This window comes from Diceros bicornis, chromosome 1 (genome assembly GCF_020826845.1).
Source record: "Diceros bicornis minor isolate mBicDic1 chromosome 1, mDicBic1.mat.cur, whole genome shotgun sequence".
Taxonomy (NCBI): Eukaryota; Metazoa; Chordata; class Mammalia; order Perissodactyla; family Rhinocerotidae; genus Diceros; species Diceros bicornis.
The window spans coordinates 53,527,091-53,539,304 of NC_080740.1; the positions used below are offsets into that span (position 1 = coordinate 53,527,091).

The following is a 12,214-nucleotide window of genomic DNA, read 5'->3' on the forward strand; positions in this document are numbered from 1 at the left end:
CGCTTCGGCAGCCCGGGGTTCACAGGTTCAGATCCAGGGCATGGACCTATACACCGCTCATCAAGCCATGCTGTGGCAGGCGTCCCATATATAAAGTAGAGGAAGATGGGCTCAGATGCTAGCCCAGGACCAATCCTCGTCAGCAAAAAGAGGAGGATTGGCAACAGATGTTAGCTTGGGGATAATCTTCCTCACAAAAAAAATAATAATAATAAGGCCAGATGTTTTTTTGGGAAGGCTGCCTCTTCCCATGAGCTGGTGGGTACCTGAGGCCTAGGATTTGATTCTCTCTCATCTCAGAAAAATGAATGTGTGTGGCAGTGAGGTATATATGGATAGTGTAAACTTCAGGAAGAAATCATGAAATAAGAGATCTGGTTTGCCTCAGTGGAGGGGGGAAAAAAAGACCATAAAACAGAATTACACTTAAAGGTACATTGTTGAAAAATCCAAATTGTAAAATTCATTACCTGCCATTATTACATCAACATAAAAAAAAAATAGGCATAGGCATTTTTAACAAAAAGTCTGAATGACATTCAAAAACTGAAAATAAAAAAGGGCATGATTTATAAATACATAAATATCCATGCATACTTTTACAATGATACCTACTGAAAAATGAGACCTTTTAAAATGCCAATCTAGACAAGATTCCCTTTCATTCCAACTGCCTCTTTCCTATGTGTTAATACCAGGAGTCTTAAGCGAGCTGCTGTGGTCAATGTCACATTCATCCCAGCCTCCTTTCTATGCCTGTAGCTGATGATGAAAATGTGATGAATCTTCTGTCTTAGCTTTGATGCTGGGAAAAAAAGAAAAGGTTATGTAGCCATGTAGTCCAGTGAATCAGATTCATAAATTAAAATATAGCAGTGATAGAATACTTATGTACTATCCAGATGGTCAGTAGACTCAGAAATTATTAATATTTTACCACATACAGAAAATTTAGCAAACACTAACCCTACCACCCATTTGGAAGCCAGAACCTAATTTTTTGTCTTGTCACCTGTGATCTATAAATGCTCACAATTTAAAGTGATAACAGAAATACTTAAAATATAACTTTTTCCTGGCATGCTTTGCAAAGAAAGGTTCTAAAAGGAGAATCACACAAACACTTTTTGTTCTAAATTAAAATCAGTTGAATCCAGGTAGTAACTCAAAACATTTCACATTGAGTCAGGATATTTAGGAGATGTGAAGGTTATGTATTTCTGGATTTCACACTATTAGAAAGTGTAAATGCATGTCTTCAAATAGTGGCAAATTGAAGGAGATATATTCTTTCTGGGTACTCTCTAGCACCTTTGGTAAATTTAAACTTGGCTTTAGACAACTTTTAAGCAGGGTGTGAAGAAATCATTTTGGCTGTCACCTTGTATTTGAAATGGATTTCCTTAACATTTAGCAGTGCAAGTGAATCAATCTGAGAGTCTTTTTAGTAATCAGAGTTTTCAACATATGACCTATTTCCTAGCTAAGCCTGTCACTCTAGTCTTTTTGAGAAATGAAAAAGCAAAAATTCCTCAGCAAAAGCAAAATATAAGAAGTCTTTCTCATTTTAGGAGAATGCAGTATCACCTAAAGAAACCATCTTCAGTCCAACGGGAAAGAGACTCCCCTAAGCCATCTCTCAGATTTCCAATAGGATAGACCAAGACTACAGCAGCACAACAGCAGCAAGTGGCTTTGGCTCCTGCAAGTATGGTCTTTGACACAAGGTGTTGGCAGGCGATTCACTCCTCCTGGGCACCAGGCAACAGACTGGGCTGTGGGGTCAGACAGAGCTTTTCTGGTTGCTTCTCTTTCTAGTGAATAAAGAGGAAAAGAAAGGTAGCTCCACTGAGCATTTATCTTGGGATACAAGACAAAATCTGATAGGCTGGCTTTTTTTTTTTTCTTTAAATACAAATACTTGCCACCTTAGAATCACATCTCCTTCCACCAAAGGAGTGTCTGCTTCGTTACCTTGGAGCTTGCCAAGTCTGGACATAATGCACAAAAAAGAACCTCTTGAAATGCAGGCACACTTGTTTTTATAACTTCTCTATCACACTTCATAAATAGTCACTCCATACTGCCATTTTCCCTCTTGGATAAAAATGTTCTCAGGAAAAAAGGACCAAGTAATTAAGTTGACAGGTTCTTTCTTTGAGCCAATAATGATAGCTTCCTAGTCATTCATTCTACTTTCTCCTTAAGACAGTGCCTTGAAAATATTAACTCTGACAGTCATAGTAATGACACCTCCCTGAGTGAGCTGCTGCTCTTTGTTAATTATTGCTCATTAATGGGTAAAGCTGGTCAACTACAAAGGCTGCCAGTAGGTGCTTAGAGAGGACTGTTCGATAGGTGAGATTGTTTGCTAATATATTTGTATCTGAATCCCCCTCTTTCAAAAGAAAAATTATACACTGCAACTGTTTGACAAATACTACCTGTGAGAACAATGCTCATTTCTTTTCTCGGACAAAAAAAAACGAGTTGGACAGACTGCAGAGATGTACTTGCCTCAAAACTGCAGAATAGCCGTAAGGTATTTTTTAAATCTTACTTTAAAGAGCTTATGTTCCTAAGTCATGCTCACTGTCCAGTCTTGAGATAGCAAACAACGCCAGGTGATTCATTTCCACTTGCTAGCTAGCTTTAAAACCCAACTAGACTCTAATTTTAGAGCTAAGGATCAATTCTGGGCAGGACTACAACAAGACATTTTCAGGTACATGGCTCAACATTAAGGTTTTTTTGTCTCTGGGCTAGTGATGTTGCTTAATGTTTGCCCGCCCGTATTACATGCAAAAACCTCAGGCAAGAGACAAAAGAACTGCTGTGAAGTCCCCATAGCTTTCTTTCCAATGGGCTCTCAGGGTGGCCTTCAATGGAGAGGGGACAGCCTGCAACACCACACAAGTCTGTCATGGCACACAGATCAGATGACTCGTTCTCAGGATGGACTTATCTATAAGGGTCTTAAAAACTGACAAAACTCTACACACCCTCTAAGTATCTCCCTTTCCAGGATCAACTGAGTTTATTTTCAGTGGCATCAACAGTCTAAAATTAAACTCAGTTACTAAGAAAACAAATGTTGTATTTGAAGGAAGTTGAGACACAGGTAACACAAAAGTGCTACAGAAGTACAGGCTCCCTGCAGGCTTCTTCCAGGTAGCTAGGTGCTAACAATTAGTCAGATGGCAGGGCTGGTTTCAGGGATGCCAGGTTCGTGTCTGAGGACTCCTCTCTGGAGGGGGACACTGTGCAATGAGTGTCAAAAGAGAACATCCCAGGGCAGGGGTTCCCTACATTTTTGAGGCCCAAGACCCCTGTACAATGTTTAACAGTTTAGAGAAACTCTTCCCCCACAACACACACACACGCGCGCACACGCACACACACACAGGTCTTCACACTGGTCTATGGATAATGCTAGGGATATGTATGTCAACAACAAAACCTCCTCAGTCTCTGCTGGGGTCTGCAGCTCAAATATGAAATGTTCTGACCTCTAATAGCTGAGCATGACTGGAAAGAGTACAGCTACATATGAGACAGAGAAGTATAATAGAAAATTGATGTGAAAAACAGATCTTAGGGGGACAGAATACCTCTTAGGAACAAAATGCAAGGAAAGAATCTGCCACATAGAGGAAGTAAAGGCTCACCCTACTCCCTGCCTGCCCCTGCCCCAGGGGGTGCACTCAGGCAGCCAGCAACTATCTAGCCATCCCCTGCCTGGGCCCCAGGAACCTCACCACTCTGGGACACTGAAGGACTACCCAGAGATTTTTTTTAAGTATTAAATGAGAGGATCCAGCAAGTCACAAACTCCCAATTCACATGGCTCCCTGGCTAAAAACAATAGCCCTCTGTTAACAGCTGATTTTAAAAACAAAATCGCCCCTTGAACACCAAGCTGAAACTTTTGATTCAATGTTCAGATTAAAAAATAAAGAATACTTTTTAAGGAAAACTATCTGAAACCAAGTAGGGTGTGCTGTTTGGGGCTGAAGTACTTTCTGGGCAGCTGAAGATTTGATTAGTTCCTTGATATTCACACAGAAGGGAACCTATTTATATGCCCTGCCTCCCAAAAAAAGACCCAACTGGGGTGAGGCAAGGGCTTACCTATGTTTCTGAGGACAGAACTAAAAAAGGGGCCAGCAGCCTTTTGCTCTACAGGCATACTTTGGAGATACTGTGGGTTCCGTTCCAGACCACCACAATAAACTGAATATCGCAATAAAATGAGGCAAGTCACACTAATTTTTTGGTTTCCCAGGGCATATAAAAGTTACGTTTACACTATACTGTAGTCTATTAAGCATGCAATAGCATACCTAAAAAAAAACCATGTACACACCTTAATTGAAAAAATGTTTTCTTGCTAAAAAATGCTAACCATCATCTAAGCCTTCAGTGAGTCATAATCTTTTTGCTGGTGGAGGGTCTTGCCTCAATGCTGATGGCTGCTGACTGATCAGGGTGGTGGTTGCTGAAGGCTGGGGTGACAGTGGCAATTTCTTAAAACAAGACAACAATGAAGTTTGCCACATCGATTGACTCTTCCTTTCACGAACGATTTCTCTGTAGCATGTGATGCTGTTTGATAGCATTTTACCCACAGGAGGACTTCTTTCATAATTGGAGTCAATCCTCTCAAACCCTGCCACTGCTTTATCAACTAAGTTTGTGTAATATTTTAAATCCCTTGTTGTCATTTCAACAATCTTCACAGCATCTTCACCAGGAGTAGATTCCATCTCAAGAAACCACTTTCTTTGCTCATCCATAAGAAGCAAGTCCTCATTCGTTCAAGTTTTATCCTGAGATTGCAGCAATTCAGTCACATCTTCAGGCTCTAGACTTCTAACTCTAGTTCTCTTGCTATTTCTACCACTTCTGCAGTTACTTCCTCCACTGAAGTCTTGAACTCCTCAAAGTCGTCCATGAGGATTGGAATCAACTTCTTCCAAACTTCTATTAATGTATATATTTTGACCTCTTCCCATGAATCACGAATGTTCTTAATGGCATCTAGAATGGTGAATCCTTTCTAGAAGGTTTTCAATTGATTTTGCCCAGATCCATCAGAGGAATCACTATCTATGATAGCTATAGCCTTGTGAAATGTATTTCTTAAATAATAAGACTTGAAAGTCAAAATTACTTCTCAATCCATGGGCTGCACAATGGATGTTGTATTAGCAGGCATGAAAACAACGTTGATCTCGCTGTATATCCCCATCAGAGCCCTTGGATAACCAGATGCACTGTGAATGAGCAGTAATATTTTGAAAGGAATCTTTTTTTCTGAATAGTAGGTCTCAATGGGCTTCAAGTATGGAGTAAACCATGTTGTAGACAGATGTGCTGTCATCCAGGCTTTGTTGTTCCATTTATAGAGCAGAGGCAGAGTAGATTTAGCATAATTCTTAAGGGCCCTAGGATTTTCAGAATGGTAAATGAGCATTGGCTTCAACTTAAAGTCACCAGCTGCATTAGCCCATAACAACAGTCAGCCTGTCCTTTGAAGCTTTGAAGCCAGGCAGTGACTTCTCCTCTTTAGCTATGAAAGTCCCAGATGGCAGCATCTTCCAATAGAAGGCTGTTTCATTTACAATGAAAATCTATTGTTTAGTGTAGCCACCTTCATTAATTATCTTAGCTAGATCTTCTGGATAACTTGCTGCAGCTTCTACATCAGCACTTGCCGCCTCACCTTGCACTTTTATGTTATGGAGATGGCTTCTTTCCTTAAACCTCATGAACCAACCTCTGCTACTTTCAAACTTTTCTTCTGCAGCCTCCTCATCTCTCTCAGCCTTCACAGAATTGAAGAGTTAGGGCTTTGCTCCAGATTAGGCTTTGCCTTAAAGGAATGTCGTGGCTGGTTTGATCTTCTATCCAGACCACTAAAACTTTCTCCATATCAGCAATAAGACTGTTTCACTTTCTTATCATTCATGTGTTCACTGGAGTAGCACTTTTAATTTCCTTCCAGAACTTCTCCTTTGCATTCACAACTTGGCTAACTCACGCAAGAGGCCTAGCTTTTGGCCTGTCTCAGCTTTTGACATGCCTTCCTCACTAAGCTTAATCATTTCTAGCTTCTGATCTAAAGTGGGAGACGTGGGCTTTTCCTTTCACTTGAACAGTGAGAGGCCACTGTAGGTTTATTAGTTGGCCTAATTTCAATATTGTCGTGTCTCAGGGAATAGGGAGGCTCGAGGAGAGGGAGAGAGACGAGGGAACGGCTGGTCAGTGGACCAGTCAGAACACACATATTTAACAATTAAGTTCACCGTCTTATGTGGGCACAGTTTGTGGCGCCCCAAAACAATTATAATAGTTACATCAAAGATCACTGATCACAGATCACCATAACAAATACAGTAATAATGAAAAAGTCTGAAATATTGCAAGAATTACCAAACTGTGACACACAGACATGAAGTGAGCAAAGCCTGTTGGAAAAATGATGCCAAGAGATTTGCTCAATGCAGGATTACCACAAACCTTCAATTTGTAAAAAACACAATATCTGCTAAGCGCAATAAAGGGAAGCACAATAAAACGACGTATGCCTGTATTGCTTTGGTCAATTTTCTAAATGTTTTCTGAGTATTATCTTTTCTGGGGTATTATCTTCTCTGGGGTATTATCTTCTCTGGGGTATGCCTATACTAGGTTTTGGAGTTAGAGGGACTAAAACTTTAGGCACTATCTCTTCCCTCAAGAAGTTTACAATCTGCTCTACAAGAGGCCTGGGTAAAGTGCCAAAGAAATAAAACTTTGGGAGATAAAGGAGCAATTAATTCCAGTGCCTGAGGAGACCCAGGCAAATGAGAAAAAACATGTCTTGGGGGACTCTGAAAAGCAGCTGGGATGCCCAGCCCCATCTTCTAAGCTTCTTTCTGCCATACTCTCCATCGCACCAGCCCCAAGATCCAGATACAAGACTGTACTGGCAAGAGCTCACTGTGTAACAAGTCCACAGCCTGAGATCAAACTGAGCACTATGGAATAGGGAACAGCTATGATCTGTGGACATTACTCCATCTACATTTTCATCAGTAAGTTGGAGGGGCCAAACAAGTCTGGTTGGGCCCTCACCTGTTGAGGTAAGGATGAGTTAATGTTACCAACAAGATTTTTTAATAAGTGAGAAACTAGCACTCTAGCCAACGTGTTCTTAAAAATCAAGGAAAAGGCTCAAAACAGAATGTTCCTAGAGGAACTGAAGAGGTTGAGTTTATGTGTTACTCCACCAACAATGCATAATTTATCATACTGAGTTGTTATCTAGTTATGAAAAGGCTTATACCAATTAACAGAGAAATAAAAATGAAAGGGCTTAGATCTTTGGGGTAGTACACAAGAGCATTCAGAAAACAATATACACATACTCTAATACACCATCATAAAGGCAGGGGCCATTAACTCTATACCATTTCAAATGCACTTGGAAATCCTATTTACCTTTTTCATTAACTCATTTCTGGTAGTAAACTGTGGCAGGTCTTCCACTTCAATCCCATCAGCCATTTCCATCACCTTGTCTAAAAGGTCTTTGTTGTAACTGCACAACAAAAAGTAGTAAGATAAAAACCTTGGAAGAATTACTTGTCACTGCACGCTAATAAGAAATTGCAGGTAGCCAGACTGTAAACTCAACTCTCAGAGGACTGATTGGATACCACAGGGGAAACCGGCACATGTTCAGCAGCAGGTTAGGAAACAGTTCTTCCCCCTTGTGGATACATAAGTGGTTCCAGGAATGCCAATAGAGCAGGTGGTTCAAGATTTACAAAACAAAACAAAAAAATAGATTTACAAAAATAGAGGCACTGTACATCTGGCAAGATATGTTCATGGATATGGTATGAGGATCAAAAATTTTTTATTTTTTAAACACGTGGAAAGTCGGTCTAATTAAAATAACAATATTTGTTCATTTGTCCAATTTTCTGACATCTGCCTAATCTTGAGTCCTGTTAACCAGGATTTTCCAGGGGCACCTGGAAGGCAGAGAAGAGGGATGGATGCTTCTGACACTGCTTCCCCAAATCCTGTTCTAATAACCCCCAACATCTGAAAGCAAAACCAGGTGGCACAGGGCTGGAGGGGCCATGTGACCAGAGTCAGACAGCCATAAGGGGCACAGAAAGCACGACTCAAGCTGAGTCATCTTATTATCCTAACAAAATTTCAGGAAATGCTAAAATAAAAGGATGTGAAAGCCTCAAGATTTGCCACCTACTTCATGGTGGGGTATGGGTGCCTTATCAAGCACTTCAAAACCCTTGAAGGCATCTGTTATTTTCATAACAAAGGCAGAGAAGCAAAGGCCGGCTCTTGCTCAGGGTCCACAGACTGGGGAGTGGGGAGAAAAAGCCAAGGGCCACAGCTTACATCCTGCAGTAAATGGTAAAATCCACCAATCCTGTCAGAAGCTGCATGGCCCTACATGTATCAATCACTTCCCCTCTCTCAGCGTCTTCATATATAAACTGGGGAATCTCAGTTTCTGTCTCTGCACGTTGTTACCATGTGGGTGAAAGGAGCTAATGGACTTAAAATGCACTCTGGAAAGGTGATGGTTTGAGCTAATAATAATAATAGTAATACAAATAACAATGGCAACTTTAGTGCCCACCGTGTATCGAGCTCTTGCTAGATGGCAGCCTGTGCTAAGTGCTTTATATCCTTTAATACTGTGGCCATCACAACTCATTTTCCAAAAGAAACTGAGGCTCAGAGAGGTTAAATATCTTTCCAAGGGGCTGGCTAGGGTGGGAACCAGCCGTAGGCCTGGCCAGTGCGGTTTGAGGTTGCGGGCAGGGGTAAGCCCTGGGTGAGGGCCGCGGGTAGGAAGGCAGGGGACAGGGTCAGCCAGCCAGCAGGGGTCCGCACCTGCAACCCAGGAAGAGGTGGTTGGCCCAGACCATGGAGAGGGACAGCAGCTGGTCCAGGCGGCCGCCGCCGTCGGGCGGGTCGCGGTAGTCAGGCAGGTGGCGCAGAATGAATTCCAGGCGGGCCTTCCATTGCTTCTCGCTCTCCGAATAGGAGCGAAACTGCTCCGCGAAGTCGGTCGCCAGCCGCACTCCCGAAACCAGCTCCTCCACTGCGGCGGCCGCCTCGCCACCTACCATAGCGCCCTCCGCCGCCGAGAGCCTGACCCGGCCGCCGCCTTCCCGACTTGCACTGCGCCACTCCCGGCGGCTAGAGGGGCCCCGGCGGCGCGCGACTGCTCCGGAAGACCGGCCTGGAGCGCCCTCGCCTGGCGCGGCGGCTCAGCCCCACCCGGCCCTGCAGACCTGCGCAGCGTGCGGCGCCTGGCGTGGCTATCCCGGGGCCGCAGGGGCGGTTCTCGGGCGACCCTCCGGGAAACCGGTAGGGAAATTGAGGCCCTCAAACACGGAGTCGGGGCGTCCCTCTACCATTCGGCAGCTGGATACCAGGCAGAGCTATGTTGTGTCCTTGCCCTGGGGGTTCTCTGGGCACCCAGCCCGCAGACTGATTCCCTCAGGGCTGAGCACTTATATGTGTGGCTGCTCCGAGTCTATCTTGATTCCCAGAGGTCTCGACACCCCACCCCCGGGTTGTGGCCCGCCTTCCTGGAGCGAGTCATCCCTCCAATTAAATACTAGCCAGTCCCTTTGCTAGGTACTGGGGATGCAATGAAAGCAAACTCAGAGCCCTACTCTAATGAACTTGACCATCTACTGGGGGAGGCAGACATTAGTGAAATAGTTGCTCAAATGAAAAATTTCGACGTTGGCAAATCTTAATAAAGAAAGGCTCTGAGTGCTAGGAGCATGAATAAGCAAGGGACCTGATCCAGACTTGGGGCCAGAAAAATGATGCTGGAGAGCTGAGGGATGAGCAGGAGTTAACTACCTAAGAGCAGTAGGCCATGGCAGGAGAGCTTGGCCTCGTAAGAGAACTGAAAGATCTGTGTGACAGAGTCCTAGAGTGGAGGACAGTGGAGGAGATGAGGCAGCAAAGATCAGCCAGGACAGTAGGCCATGGTAGGGATTGTGATCTAGATCCAAAGAGGAATGGGGAGCCACTGAAGGATTGTAACCAGAGCAGCGATAACCTGTGTTTCCAAAAGATGTTGGAAGGAGCGAGAATGGGTGTGTCCAGAGGAGATGAGCAGGTGAGCTGGCATGACTCTACTGTCTGTTCTAGGGTCAGGTAGCAGACCCACTGAGAGAAAGAAGAGCTTCCTTATAAGTGGTGAATTTCCTGTGCCTGGAAGCATTCAAGTACAGTAACTGGAAAGTCACTTGAGCTTCCATCAACATTGAGAGATTATTGAGCCAATAAGTTTCCCAGTCATTCCCCCATCAGATGTGAAGTGGAGTACAGAGCTGGGCCTAGAATCCAGATCCAGGGCTCCAGTGTAGGGCTTATATTGTGAGTGGGGTCCAAGAGCAGAGCCAACTATGTGCTGTCTGCTGCTTCTACGGCTTCTGATGGGACGTCAGGGCCCCCAGCAGGCAGAAACCCCATACAGACTGTAAATACCAGGCAGTCTTATGAGTAGACTGTGCCTGCAGACCCAGCACAAGGCTCAGTGACATCCCATTATGGTTAACAATAGGGAGGCATGCTACCCTCACCCTGGTGAGCAAGGAGAATGTGAACAGGGCTGTGAAACCAAAGACAGACTCAGCTTCTCCACAGCAATCAGAGTTAGGTGCCCAGAGCTGGGACTCCCAAAACTGAGTGCAGATCACATCTCCTGAGGGGCTTGTTAACATAGCAGATTCTCAGGCCTATCACTGGATGCTCAGAGTCAAGGCTCCAGGTAACTGATCCATCTGCGGCTGATCAAACATTGGAAAACATTGACGCTTGTCAAGCCGTGCTGTGACGGCGACCCATATAAAGTGGAAGAAGATGGGCAGGGATGTTAGCCCAGGGCCAGTCTTCCTCAGCAAAAAGAGGAGGATTGGCAGATGTTAGCTCAGGGCTGATCTTCCTCACGAAAAAAAAAACTGGGGCCGGCCCCGTGGCGTGGTGGTTAAGTGCCTGCACTCCGCTACTGGTGGCCCGTGTTCGGAACCCGGTTGCGTGCTGATGAACCGCTTGTCAGGCCATGCTGTGGCGGCGTCCCACATAAAGTGGAGGAAGATGGGCACGGATGTTAGCTCAGGGCCAGTCTTCCTCAGCAAAAAGAGAAGGATTGGCATGGATGTTAGCTTAGGGCTGATCTTCCTCACAAAAAGAAAAGAAAAGAAAAACATTGATGAAGATTCTCTGAACCAAATTCTTGGTCACCTGATTATACAGCGGAGAGGATGGCCCAGATATAGGAACCCAGGCTTTGTGACCAGCAGCTATAGCTGCACAGCTAACTCAGCCACTGGGGTGTGAAAAAGCTAAGGGTCATCCAGCAACTAGCTTATTTAGCATCATCTTTGACAATGATGGGACATATGCATATATACCTACTTACAGACATCATGAGACACGCGAGCAGGTTATAAGAACCCCAAGGTGGACAAATAAGTAATCCTTTATTATAATATGATATGTTAACATTATACTTTCAAAAGTATAGAAGTAGTCTAAAAATGTTAATATTAACGTTTTACAGGACCCTGTGGCAAGTCCAATTACTGCCCAGTTTATTGTTTCTGACTTGTTTTTATGATTCAGGTTTTCTTAGAGTACTTACTTATATAGACAAGGATCCGCTTTCCTACTTCATCTTTTTTTAAAACATCTTTATTGAGATATAATTCACATACCATAAAATTCACCCAAAGTATATAATCCAATGGTTTTAGTGTATTCACAGATTTGTGCAACCATCAATACAAATTAAATATAGAACATTTTCATCACCACAAAAAGAAACCCCATACCCCTTAGCAATTGCTCCCCATTCCCTCCATTCCCTGGCAACAAGTAATCTAGTTTTTGTCTCTATGAATTTCCTATTCTGGATGTTTAACATAAATGGAATCATACAATATGTGGTCTTTTGTGACCAGCTCTTTCACTTATATAAAGTTTTCACGATTCATCCATGTTGTAGCATGTGTAAGTACTTCACTCTTTTTTGTGTTGAATAACATGCCATTGTATGGATATACCTCATTTTGTTTATCCATTCTTCAGTTGCTGGACATTTGAGTTGTTTCACATTTTGGCTAGTATGAATAATGCTGCTATGAACATTCATGCACAAATT

At 43.5% G+C, this 12,214-nt stretch overlaps 1 protein-coding gene across 1 annotated transcript; it reads right to left on the reverse strand.

The window, feature by feature from the left end:
• Window positions 1-420: 420 nt before the first annotated feature.
• CDKN2AIPNL (CDKN2A interacting protein N-terminal like) lies at window positions 421-9,205 on the reverse strand. The gene is made up of 3 exons (XM_058540467.1): window positions 8,920-9,205; window positions 7,486-7,585; window positions 421-805 (listed from the first exon to the last, which is right to left on the reverse strand). The coding sequence occupies exons 1-3, from the start codon at window positions 9,156-9,158 to the stop codon at window positions 794-796; spliced, it is 351 nt and encodes a 116-aa protein (XP_058396450.1). The 5' UTR covers window positions 9,159-9,205; the 3' UTR covers window positions 421-793.
• Between the last annotated feature and the right edge of the window lie 3,009 nt (window positions 9,206-12,214).

Excerpts from the sequence above, each read along its gene's own strand:
- CDKN2AIPNL (XM_058540467.1), bottom strand. The coding sequence starts at position 9,158 with ATGGTAGGTGGCGAGGCGGCCGCCGCAGTGGAGGAGCTGGTTTCGGGA. Across the intron at positions 7,586-8,919 it reads CACCTCTTCCTGGGTTGCAG|TTACAACAAAGACCTTTTAG; the intron begins GTGCGGACCCCT and ends TTTGTTGTGCAG.